Raw genomic sequence first — 12,814 nt, 5'->3', positions numbered from 1 at the left:
CTTTGCATATGAATGGGTGTTATATTTTTCACGGGAGATCCCCTTAGACTGACTATTTTAACGATAGGAAACGTTTTTGTAAAATTTCAGAGTTTAAATCATGAACTTCTTCCGGGTAGATCACCAATGGAAACCTGGAAGAACTAGATAGCCGTTTCGTCGTAGTGTCTGACTCTTTTACAATGAACATCCATGCCCCTCCATTCCAGAATCAAACCCATGAACTTTCAATCTGGCCTGTGAAAAGTTAACCCCTAGAAAAGTTGATGAATGCTAGCTAAGATTTCTACAGATTATGGGTTTTTGCACCAGCATCAAAGGTCTTGGATTCGATTCCCAGGGTCTTGAATGCTCATTTCAGAGAAGTCCCACAATAGGATGAAACGGCTTTTCAGTATTTTCAGGTTCTCTCTAATCATCTACCTAAGGTCAGTTCATTATTCAAACCGTAAAACTGCTACAATCTTGACAAATTTCGTTTACTAATAAAATCTAAATAGACAAATTTTATTATTTTCTTTTTCTCACTATTCCAGGACCACCTGGACCATCAGGTCAACCCGGTACACCAGGTGCAAGAGGACCTCAAGGTATCAAAATAGATTTTAATTTAGTGATCAATTTTTCTTTAACTTTTCCATTACTTTCTAAAATACTATTGGCTTGCCGACTAATGTGAAGATGGACGTTTTTCGATAACAGTTAAACATAAGAAGACCAAGAGAGATCAGAGGAAAAAGTAACACCAACATAACTGACCTTCGGCACTGTGTTTATCAAGGAGTCTCCAATGGCACAAGCATTATAGGATCCTAAAACAGTGTATAGATGCTGTCCATGTGTCAGGCTAAAGTTAACAGCTTGACATTTAGATGGATTAAGTAAGAGACCATTACCAACAGATCACCATTTAATACGAGACAAAAACTTGTTCATTTCTATGCGATGTAAAGAGGTAGAAATTGACATACATACAGTGAGGTCGTCCTCATACTTCACAAATGTGTTTTCTGTGGAAGATGGCAGATCATGTAGAAAAAAAGACAAGAGAAGAGGTAATAGAACATCTTCTTGTGGCATACCTTCATTAGACAGTAGAGTAGTTGAACACTTTCCTCCGAACACAGTGTAATGTAAAGTAATTATAGAATGTTTAATGTCACTAAATAAACTAATATATTAGTAGATATCCTAATGAGTAGAAAAAGTAAATTTTCTGACGTTTCGTCACTCATTGTAAGCAACTTCTTCAGATAGACTAAATAACAAAGTTTAAATGGTACACAGGAACAAAACAAGAATATTATGTGTGATCAGTCCAAAAAAACAGGTCTGAACAAGTCAATGTTATGTCGTTTCGATCAAGGTGATTCATAAGTGACATGTATGTGAATTAGTGTATGTGTGTGTGTTTATGTGAGCAAGGTTAGGGATGAAAATATGTATGACCTTTGTTTTGAGAAAGAATAGAGTTGAATTTGTGTGTACGATAATGGTGTGAGATATGAATAGAATCAGTTATTGTAGCTCGAATAGATGGTCCAAGTTGGATGTATAGTGTGGAATTGTTTTCTATTGAAGACAATAGGATTAAGCATTATATGGAAAACTTCAGCTACTCATCTTTCTTTGTAGTTGGAAAAGCCTTTTTGTATTATTTTCATGTTTTTGATATCGATTTGATAGTTGTTGATAATGGCTCGAAGTACTATTGCCGATTTAATTTGAAGTCTATCCAATTCAACGGGATCAATAGGTGGTTTCTTTGTGTACCTAATATGTTCTTTGGTTCGAGTTAAAAGTTCACGTGATGACTCTCCAATATAGAAGGTATCACGATCGACACTTTTCTGTATTGACACAGAGGGGACGTTTTCTTTTAAGCGAATTAAAGTATCTCAAAACATGTTCTTTGTTTCATAACATACCTTAATTACGTATTGTTCTAAGTCTCATTGAAATTCTTCTGTTGTATCATAGTGGTATGATGAAACGATAGTAAATAAATTAAGAAAAAAATATTTAAGAAATCGGCAAGTGGATGTTTATTTCAACAACTAATCATTCAATGGATGGTAATCAAAGTCATTGATGTCAAGTCCTTCTTAGAGCCGATCAATTTTTATCGATCAAGTATATCTTGTTGAAGGATATCATTCGGTAAGATACCTAGGTCATTTAGGGTTTCTTGTTGACACCTTAGATGTTTATTTCTTTTTACACATGTCAAGTTCAAACTCAAAATCAATCCTTCTTGTATTACAACATAGAATAGGAACCAAAATCAGCCCCTCTAAGAGTTGGTGATCGATACGAGAATAACTTAAACGTATGGAAGTTATTCATATGTATGTAAGTAAGTAACAAAGATCGCTTTTGAACTATTCAGTATGTTCAGTAATTCATTCTGTACACTCTAATATTGTGCTTCTTTTTCGAAAAAAAAACATACAGGTGAACCAGGACCCCAAGGACCACGTGGTCTACGTGGATTAATTGGTCTTCAAGGTCCAAAAGGTGAGTTTAAATGATGTTTTGAGAAATTCAAATTAATTATGATAATGATAACAATAATAATAATAATAATAATAATAATAATCGCTTCAATCATTATGATTGTGTTGTGTGCTACTTATGTAGACATAAGTAGTATATAACACCTAGTAGCAGAAAGTTGGGGAGATCAAATCGAAGTAAACGGGAACAGAGAGTTATTGTTTAAGGAAGACAGTTGATGGATATTCTTCAAATGAAGCATTGAACGTACAGTTTTCACATTTTAGCAGATAAGCCTGTACTTAAATACGTTGGTTATCTACACTTGTGTTCTGGTTCACTGAGCAATAAAATACTCAGTATAAAGTGTTTTGTCATTACATGTTTCTGGAGGTTGTCAAATATAATTTACACCACAAGCTGATCTGATTTAGACAATTATTTGCAATGAGCAATCACTGGATGGCTGTTTCATCCCTAATACAGAACGATTTAGTAGTACTCATTCACGATCCTACCACCAATGGTTAAACCCAGTACTCTCAATTTCAAATATCAATCCTTAAACTGTAAACCAGGTAATCAGGACACAACAATTCACATGTTCTTCTTCAATCAAGTAGTAACACCATACAACTATCTGCTAATATACTTTTTGGATAACTGCCTTATTCTTGTTATGATTCAACGCCACTGGTGGCTAGCAGTGGAATCCAGGACACGCGTTTCGTCCTATCCAACTGACGAGTTCTGAATAGGACTAAATACACATCCTAGATTCTAGCCATGAACAATAGCCATCTCTGTTTATAAGATAGGATACCCAAATAAGCAAAATATAATAACTCCCTAGTATTTATCATCAATGAAGTCGATTTTGTTTAGTATCAGTGGTTGGTGACTTGAGGCTCAGTATTACTCACAGTGCTACAGATGAATTCATATTTTATCTTTCTCTTAATCTTCAATCCCATTATTCCTTTAAACATGCCTCTTCAATCTATCCTTTCGTACTCTATTTTCAGTGCTTAATCTTCTGTTTGACATTGCTAAACCATTATTTCAATCTATTTGACTATTCATCTTGTTAAGTTCATCTCCTCGCAATAATGTAATATAGTAATTTAGGCCTGATGTATGGACGAGGATGATAATGATTGGTTGTTTACTTAGTTAGATTAGTAGACAGTCTGACAGATACTAGGTGAGTTACATATTCTCTTATCCTTATTATAACTGTGTTTGTGTCGGATTGTTGTGAGCTTTCAGTGTGTCAGGCTAATCACGTGTTCTTGATCTGAGTTGTGTTAAAGTCCTGTAGAATAGACACTGGAAGGAATCTAGTGTAGATGTTTATCTAAGGTAAATTAACGTCCCATTCGTGTAGATAAGTGAAATCGAGCATTAGAACAGGGTCGCTGATCTTATGTTCTAGACTTTGCATTAATGCTGGCTAACTGATCACTCTGTGTCATCAAACTTTCCATTTTTTTAAATCACATAATGTCTAATTAACCATTCTGATGAATAGATCCAATTAGCTTTCTGTTAAATGACAAATATTATTAGAAAGGAGTTTTTGTGGATATTATACTGATCCAATAATTAAATTTATCAGTTAATTGAAGCTATACCACCACGGAAAACGTGGAACCACTGGACAGCCATTTCGTCCTAGTATGGGACTCTTCAGCAGTGCATATCCACGATCCCACCCACATTTATATTATGATCAATAATTCAAAGTATTTCATTTTAAATAAATTACAATAATCCGTTCTCTTCTTCTCTCTCTATCTCTCTTCCTCTTGTTTCCATCTTGCACTAAAATTTGATCTATTCATTCATTCGTCTTCAATTTACATTAAGTTTGAATTTTCCGCCTTTTATTCCCGGCAAAACTGAATCTACACTTACACATATATATTTATACATTTAAAGACAAATTCAAACATTCCAGGTTTCTTTTTCTTCATTTCATTGTATTAAAAAGATGAGCATAAATTTTTTTAACAAAAGGTATCTTATAAGCAATGATGGATAGTGGCTAGCAGTGGATTCCAGAACTCGCTCCACTTCGTCTTACTTAGGACTCATCAGCTGAATGTGCCTGCATCTCAGAGTTGATGTTCACTCCGAGAATCGAACCCTGTACCATTTGCTTCGAATGCCATCGTGTTATCCACTCAGCTACATACTTGTGCAATGAGGTGAAGTTTAAATTCACTTAGTCTAGTTTACTTGTATCTTCCTATTGTTGTTTAGGAATGCAATTGATCAGTTTCTTGTTGGCATATGTGCATACTGTGCTTATCGCCTCGATATAGCCTTCATTCACAAGCATTAAAAGAAAAGATAGATAGTGGCTAGCAATGGAATCCAGTTTGACGCGAGTTTCGTTTTATTTGGGACTCGTCAGCTGGATGTACATGGATCAATGGGAAGATTCAAAGAAGCAATATCAAGTGAATTTAAACTTCACCTCATTGCACAAGCAAGTGGCTATCAGGAGTCAGTAGCTAAGTGGATAACGCAATGGCGTTTGAAGCGAACGGTACTGGGTCCACACCAAAACAAACGAGGTATTACATCATTAGTTCTTAAATTAGTCAATAAAGAAAAACTCACTGAACCTTCAACCTAAATGTTTTAAGCAATAAGATCAAATCTATACAATTTCATGTATTTAGAATTATTTTATACTTGAATTATTATTCATGCTTCAACCAGTGTTTTGCTTTACCAGAATCATCATTAACATTTCATTGTATTCATTCTAGGTCCTCCTGGTCCAATTGGACCACCTGGGAAAGATTGTAAGTAACATTCAATATTGTTTTTATGTTGATAATAAAAAAACGTGTTTGTTTGAAGCGATGGCGTTCGAAAGGAATGATACTTGGTTCGAGCCCAGGAGTGAATGTTAACTCTAGGATGCAGGTACATCCAACTGACGGGTCCCAGATAGAACGACACGTGTGTTCTGGATTCCACTACTAGCCATCATCCATCTTTGTTTATAGTATGTCACTTGTTTATGTTAATATTAACTAATCAGCCCCCGGATGCCCTAGTACGGCCGAGAGTGGGGAGAGTCCGATTTCCCTCACCAAACGCTCTCACATGGCCACGCGTATATAGCCTCTGCTAGGGAAGTCCTACTCATTGCCTTCTCGTTGCGCGGGTGTTGTTTACGAAATTGAGAGGACAAAAAGCGAATATTCGGCAAACCAACAGGTTTGTTGGATATGGAGGATTCAATTTGTGTCTTTCATTTATAAATAAAGTGTAAGTCACGGAGACTTGAATAATGTTTACAGTGTGTTTGGAGTGCATAGGTATTCGATCTGTTCATATTTGGTGTACATGTAATATGTAGTTCCTCAACTGGGATTCAATACTAACGAGTAGTAAATGAATGGACAAGAGTAAAGATTATGTGGAGACTATCTCAAAATGGAAGCTATATCTGTGTGTATGTTATCGAATGCACAGGTTGACTTGACCAAAATTTATCCTTAGTTTTATAAGTAAAGATGGATTGTGGCTAGCAGTTGAATCTAGTACTCGCGCCACTTCGTCCTATTTGAAACTCGTCAGCTGGCTGCACCTGCATCCCAGAGGTGATGTTCACTCCGAGGCTCAAACCCAGTACTGTTCGTTTCCAACTCAGCTACTGAGTTTGTGAATGTGTAGATTATCAATGTGGATAGGGAAGTCTACTCAAGTTAAAAGGAAACGGTGTTATTAAACAGAACAATGAGGAAGAAAATTGTGTGTTTAATCTAAGAACTTACAAAATATTTACATAATACATATACATAGCCTTCAATCGCCCATTTGCATCTTTCGGTGTTTTCTGCCATTTGAACTGTTTTCTCGTCTGGTCTTCAAGTGTCCTTCTAACGCCGTACTTTCGATGCACGCTTTCAACCACACACTACTTGGAAAAATCCTCAGGAGCAGCGTCCATTACAGTGTAACCTCCTAGCCTACGTCGAAGTTATGCTTCACGATTAACACCTGACGAGGATTATTCAGCCATGGTACTCAGGTACTGCGACTACTTTAGTGATTGCACAAAACTAACTACTATTAGTAACTACAGATTAGAGAAGTACTATGCAAAGACATTGATTCATAAGCTGGTGCATGGAGTACATTTTATAAATCCGACTTATACACCAATGAAACCATTAGGAATGGAACGCCCCTAAAGGCATTGATACGGCTGAGATTTGGGAGAATCCGATCTCCGTCTGCAAATACTCTCACATGGCTACGCGTATAAAGCCACTGTCAGGAAAATCCTACTCTCTGCCATCTAGCAAAGGGAGTGTCTTTTATAAAATTGGGAGGACAAAAAGCTAAAGTCCAGAGCTTTAACCAGGTTGGTTGATATGAACGATTTACCTAGAAGAGTTGGAAAACCCTGATTTCAAAGCGATGGTGCACATGGGCTATGAGATCATGAGGGAACAAAAGGCATAAGAACCAATTATTGGTCACCAGCTACCATAGAACTGCATCATCTGACGTTGCTACACTGCCTTGCAGATTAAACATTTAGGTCAAAGGTTCCGGGTGTGACCCTCTAAGGCATCTGAGCAGTATCGCAGCCTACACAAAAACTAATGATAACTACTTCTGGTTTCATAATTATTGTATGGCACATGTATATTTGGTACCCCTTGTACCAATCTTTATGTGTTTAAATAATAATGATAATAATAAGGAATGTATCATATCCTGATGAAGACAATAAGTACAGGTAACTCCTAGGACCTATTCATGGACTATTATTCTATTGAGTGATTAGATTGTATGTATCTATATTCATCTTATTAAAAGTTTAACTTTATTTAACTCTTTACAGCTCCACCTCATACATGTAACGTATTATGTACATGTAACGTATTATGTGAAAAAGGAAGTTATCGTTATGGTAAAGAAGAATCAGGTTAGTTTAAAATGTTTGTAAAACAAAGAAGAGAAAACTATTGTGTGAATAGATTTAGTATCAGGTTTATATTGTAGCATATAATGTCAATCAATCAGTCAGTTAGTCAGATACAACCTAAGAATATTGTCATATAGGTGTATCGGTTCAAGTTGCCATACCTCATTAGCACAACAAGATCAACACTGAGTTCATAGAATTAGTTACTTCAATGATAGTAATATATAAAAGATAGGTTGTATATAAAGATATAGTATAGGAAGGAAGACAGATATGAAACAATTTTAATCTCAAGGTTTAAGGGAAGATAAAGAGTGTATACACCTACGCCATTGTGATCGATTCCGGGGTCATGTCACGCAGAGTCTCCAACCATTGGTTACGATAATCACGCGGACCCCAGCCAATCAGTCTGAATCTAACAACATGGCTCAGACTAGAAGTTATTGACTCCAAGCTCTAATGGCACATTTTGGTTTGGCCGCCTCTAATATAAAATGTGACGTTTGAAAACTCTGAATTTCATCTAGTTTATTGTAGTGACTGTATATTATTATAACTTCATAATTGTCAAGCATTGCCTGATTTTGTGCACCGATTCCCCAATTTGAAATCAGATCATAGAGAGAATTAACTTTCAGTGACCTGAAAAACTTAAAATATCAGTTGAGAAGCCGATAAGGATAATGTAAGAGAACCTACTAGTAATCTTCCTTTAGATTTAGAGTTTCAGTATTACTGATAAACGTAGTTCCATTCTATCTTCTCGAACTGTACTATAAATGGTCAGGTTTTTGCATTATCTTGACTATTATGATGATTTCGACACCTTTGATATTCATTTTATGATTTGGATTCTGTTGTACTAATTTTCATATGGTAACTTAAGGTAACAAACATTATGGCCAGACATCATAGTAACTGTAGTTGAGTAAATGAGATGACAGAATGTATCTTGAAGAGGATTTTATCACGACAAATTAGTCACATAATCAACTATTTAATTGAGTAATTCATAAGATATGGATAGGCCAGTAAAGTGAAAGAACGTAACTTCTGACCCTAACTTATGTTCCAGTTACTCAATAAAGTAATCAAAATTACGTTTCTCTGAACCATACTACTTTCATTATGAACAAAAATGGATGGTGATTAGCAGTGGAATCCAGGACATACGTTTCGTCCTATTTGAGACTCATCAGCTAGCTGTACCTATATCCTGGGGTTGACGTTTAGTCTGGGACTCGAACCCACACTACTTCCCTTCATAAGTGTGATAACGTAAATGTTTTTGAAGCAATCAAACTTTCAACTATTCATCTTTCAAAAAGAATGCAATCAGCTCATTAATACCCACCTTAGCATTACAGGTAAATTACCTCCATAAATGACTCATTACTTATCACTGTTACAAATTATTAAACTGGGTTAACATAACTGTTTGAATTCACTAACATGGAACAGTGATGTGTATACTCAACCAGGTAGTGGATATAAACAACTTCCATCAATAAAATGAATTCTTGTTTTTTTGCTTTATAGTCACATTTATAAAGTTTAAAATTGAGTAATATTCAGGTGTCCTGTAGTCTACTTATATCCACATAAGTATTATATGGTGATAGTCAGATATCGAATGTATTTTGGCAGAAGATCGATAGGGAAAGAACAGGAACGAAGCGCAATCGGTATGAAAATGCATGAACAATGAAATCAGAGAAGATGGACTGATATTTTCAGAAGGAACAGATAAGATTGAGACAATTGATTGATAGTTTACAAATTAACTGGTTACTATATGGTTATCAGAATTTAGTGAGATGGTTTGTAATTTGTGCTCGAAATACATTGGATTGTCCCCACCCATGTCCTGTTCACTATACTATTATGCAACTCCTAACCAGTGAGCGTCCATGATCTCGCACTCAAGACTCGAACTCAAGGCCTCCAGTCTCACACACAAAAAAATCTTTAACCTCTAGATCACTGAGCTATTCAATACTTCCAGATTTGTGCTTAATTACATTCAATTGTCTCTACTTGTGTTCTAGTTCACAACGATAAGACTTAGAAGCTGATTTACAGTTCAGTGACTTATACTTATCTGTATGATGTATTAATCATTTAAATTCATTTTAATTATCTTTACATTGACATTTTAGCATGTGAAGTGAAATGTACGAATTACATTGAAGGTAAAGAAGAATTAACCTGACAAATTCTTGTTTTATAGGTGAGTAATAGATATTCTTTATATATATACATAATTTAACTTTGAAACGAACAGGCGGGATTCCGTAAGGATCGATCAATCACTCGAACGGAATTCATCACTCTACATCAACTTCATTGACTACGAAAAAGCATTTGATTGCGTGGACAGGACAACCCTATGTAGGCTTCTTCGACACTATGGCGTTCCTGAGAAGATAGTCAATATTATACGGAATTTTTGTGATCGATTGAATTGCAAAATCGTGCATGGAGGACAACTCGCTGACTCGTTCGAGATAAAGACCGGTGTCAGGCAAGGTTGCTTACTCTCACCCTTTCTCTTTCTCCTGGTGATCGACTAGTCATGAAGACGTCAACATCTGGAGGGAAGCACGGGATACAATGGACAGCTAGGATGCAGCTAGACGATTTAGACTTCGCAGATGATCATCACACATGCAACAACAAATGCAGGAGAAGACGGCCAGTGTAGCACCATCCCCAGCAGCAGTAGGTCTTAACGTACACAAAGGGAAAAGCATGCACCAATCGAATTACACTTGACAAAGAAGCTCTGGAGGATGTGAAAAACCTTTATATATCTGGGCGGCATCATTGATGAACATGATAAATGTGATGCAGATGGAAATGTGCGAATCGGCAAAACAAGAACAGCATATTTACAACTGAAGAACATCTGGAACTCAAAACAAATATCTGTCAACCAACACCAGCATCAGAATTTTCAATATAAATGTCAAGACAGTTCTAATGTATAGGGCGGAGACTTGAAGAACTAAGAAAGCCATCATTCAGAAGATACAAGTGTTTATTAACAGTTGTCTATCGAAGATACTTCGAATCCGTTGACCAGACACTATCAGCAACAATCTACTGTGGGAGACAAAAAACCAAATTCCAGTGAAGGAAGAAATCAGGAAGAGGTGCTGGAAGTGGATAGGACACACATTGAGGAAATCACCCAACTGCGTCACACGACAAGCCCTCACATGGAATCCTCAAGACCAAAGCAGAAGAGGAAGACCAAAGAACACATTACGTCGAGTAACAAAAACAGATATGAGAAGAATGAACAACAAGTGAATAGAACTAGAAAGAAAGGTGTAGGACAGAGTGTGTTGGAGAATGCTGGTCGGCGGCCTATGCTCCATTGGGGGTAACAGGCGTAAGTAAGTAAGTAATATACATATTTTGATGAAGCTTTCAATGAATGAATCAGGCTAATCAAGGCCTCATTAGTTTTGTGGTTACATGTTTAATTATATATAACTAACATAAGCTAGGTAACATAACACTTCAAAAGTTAGAAGTAGCCAATACGTATCGAGAAACACGACACTTCAGTTGAAAGTTTTCTATTGACTATTAACATTCATCTGGTAAACAAACGTTGTCAAATGAATCTTTTCTCGGATATAAATACAGGATACAACTTTTGTCTGTGATACTTCTTACATGCAACGACTTTTAAAGATGCTCAGATTGAATACAAACAATATACCTTCTCTCTAGTTACTATGTCTATCAAATCACAGCAATAGTTACTAAGGGAGTTTTAAACAAAAGTAATCTGTTGTGCTGTTTAATGAAGTACTATAGTAATATTGTCTACCAACTTCTAAGTGATCACCAAAATAGATACTAACAGTATGATATATCATACTCATGATTTTAACATTAAGGATACTAATCCTAATTTTAATAAGAACTAGAGATACTAATTTTTCATAAGTGATAAAAAGTTTAAGTAAAGATGGATAGTTGCTAGCAATGGAAACCAGGACGTGTGTTTCGTCCTATTTGAGATTCATCAGCTAGATCTATCTGCATATCACAGTTGATATTCACTCTGGGAAGATACAAGCAAACAACGTCAAGTGAATGATAAATCGTTTTTTCTATCTAATTAGCTGTTGTTATTTATAGTCATGTTGTCTTTCCATACACATTTACTTTGATGAATATCCTGACTAACTTGATTTCTGACTTTTACATTTTTTGTGTAATTATCTTGTTGAATGACGTCATAGGTCTATCATGATATATCTACACACAAATATTGATACAAGGGGGCACCAGATATATATGCGCCACACAAATGTCATTTGATTGTGTGAGGGCTATGATACTGCCCGGGTGCCCAGACCAAAGCAGGTGGTTTACTTAGGCGGCCACACCTCGAGTCTTTGACCTAAAGGTCTGATACACAAGGCAGTGGAGCATCATGAGGAGATGCAGTCCCATGGTAGCCGGTGATCAACGATTGATTCATACGCCATTTGTTCACTCAGGATACTGGAGCCAGCCCATGTGCACCATTGGTTTGGAATGAGGGTTTTCCAACCCTCTAGGCTGACGCGCCGTGTACACCAACCCGGTTAAAGCACCGTACATTCGCTTTTCGTTCTCTCAATTCCGTAAACAACAGTAATGACACGAGAAGACAGTGAGTAAGACTTCCGTACATTCTCTTTTCGTTCTCTCAGTTTTGTAAAAAAACACCCTAGCCACGATAAGGCAAAGAGTAGGACTTTCCTGGTGTAGGCTATATACGCATGGCGATGTGAGAGCATTTGGAGAGATAGAGCGGGCCCTCATCACTCTCAGCCATACCAGGGCATTAGGGGGCGAAGCTCTAGAATTCTGACAATTCTTCATTTTGCTACTACGATTATGATAGTCCATGATAGATTAATATAAACAACAACGTACTACAGACCTTTTTATAGCTAGTTGAATGTTCATATAAACAGAGATGATATAGAGATGCATCAGTTTGTTCTAATTGTTGTTTTCCTTCAAAAAAAATCTCATTAGTAACAACTGTTTTCTATTACTTTGTTTCTTTCAGGTACCATTATAATTCCATACAATTTGCTAATGGATATCCGGTTGAATACACTTCAAACATCATATAAACTGTTGTGATCAAGTTGATATTTAGATAGGAAACATTTTCCTGTAAAATATACTGAGCTTCCCTACTGACTAAACAGTCATTTGAATTGTACTTTATTTTTAAAGGTTTTTAAATTGTATTCCTTTGTTTATTGATATTTTTTCGACAGTTTTCTTTACTTCCAACAACTTACAAAACTATGAAACATACTACTTATATGTATT

The 12,814-nt window shown here is 36.1% G+C and overlaps 1 protein-coding gene across 1 annotated transcript in view; it reads left to right on the top strand.

Moving 5' to 3' along the window:
• Window positions 1-9,671, top strand: part of Smp_175630 (putative collagen alpha chain) — a gene marked incomplete at both ends in the record, with an annotated part of 34,146 nt that extends 24,475 nt beyond the window's left edge. The window contains 5 exons of the mRNA XM_018798563.1: window positions 537-590; window positions 2,455-2,517; window positions 5,277-5,312; window positions 7,373-7,456; window positions 9,619-9,671. Coding sequence (XP_018653493.1) covers window positions 537-590; window positions 2,455-2,517; window positions 5,277-5,312; window positions 7,373-7,456; window positions 9,619-9,671 — 290 coding nt within the window. The remainder of the gene's footprint in view (window positions 1-536; window positions 591-2,454; window positions 2,518-5,276; window positions 5,313-7,372; window positions 7,457-9,618) is intronic.
• Between the last annotated feature and the right edge of the window lie 3,143 nt (window positions 9,672-12,814).

Source organism: Schistosoma mansoni, chromosome 7 (genome assembly GCF_000237925.1).
Source record: "Schistosoma mansoni strain Puerto Rico chromosome 7, complete genome".
Classification (NCBI taxonomy): domain Eukaryota; kingdom Metazoa; phylum Platyhelminthes; class Trematoda; order Strigeidida; family Schistosomatidae; genus Schistosoma; species Schistosoma mansoni.
This window is presented reverse-complemented; position numbering and strand designations above follow the sequence as displayed.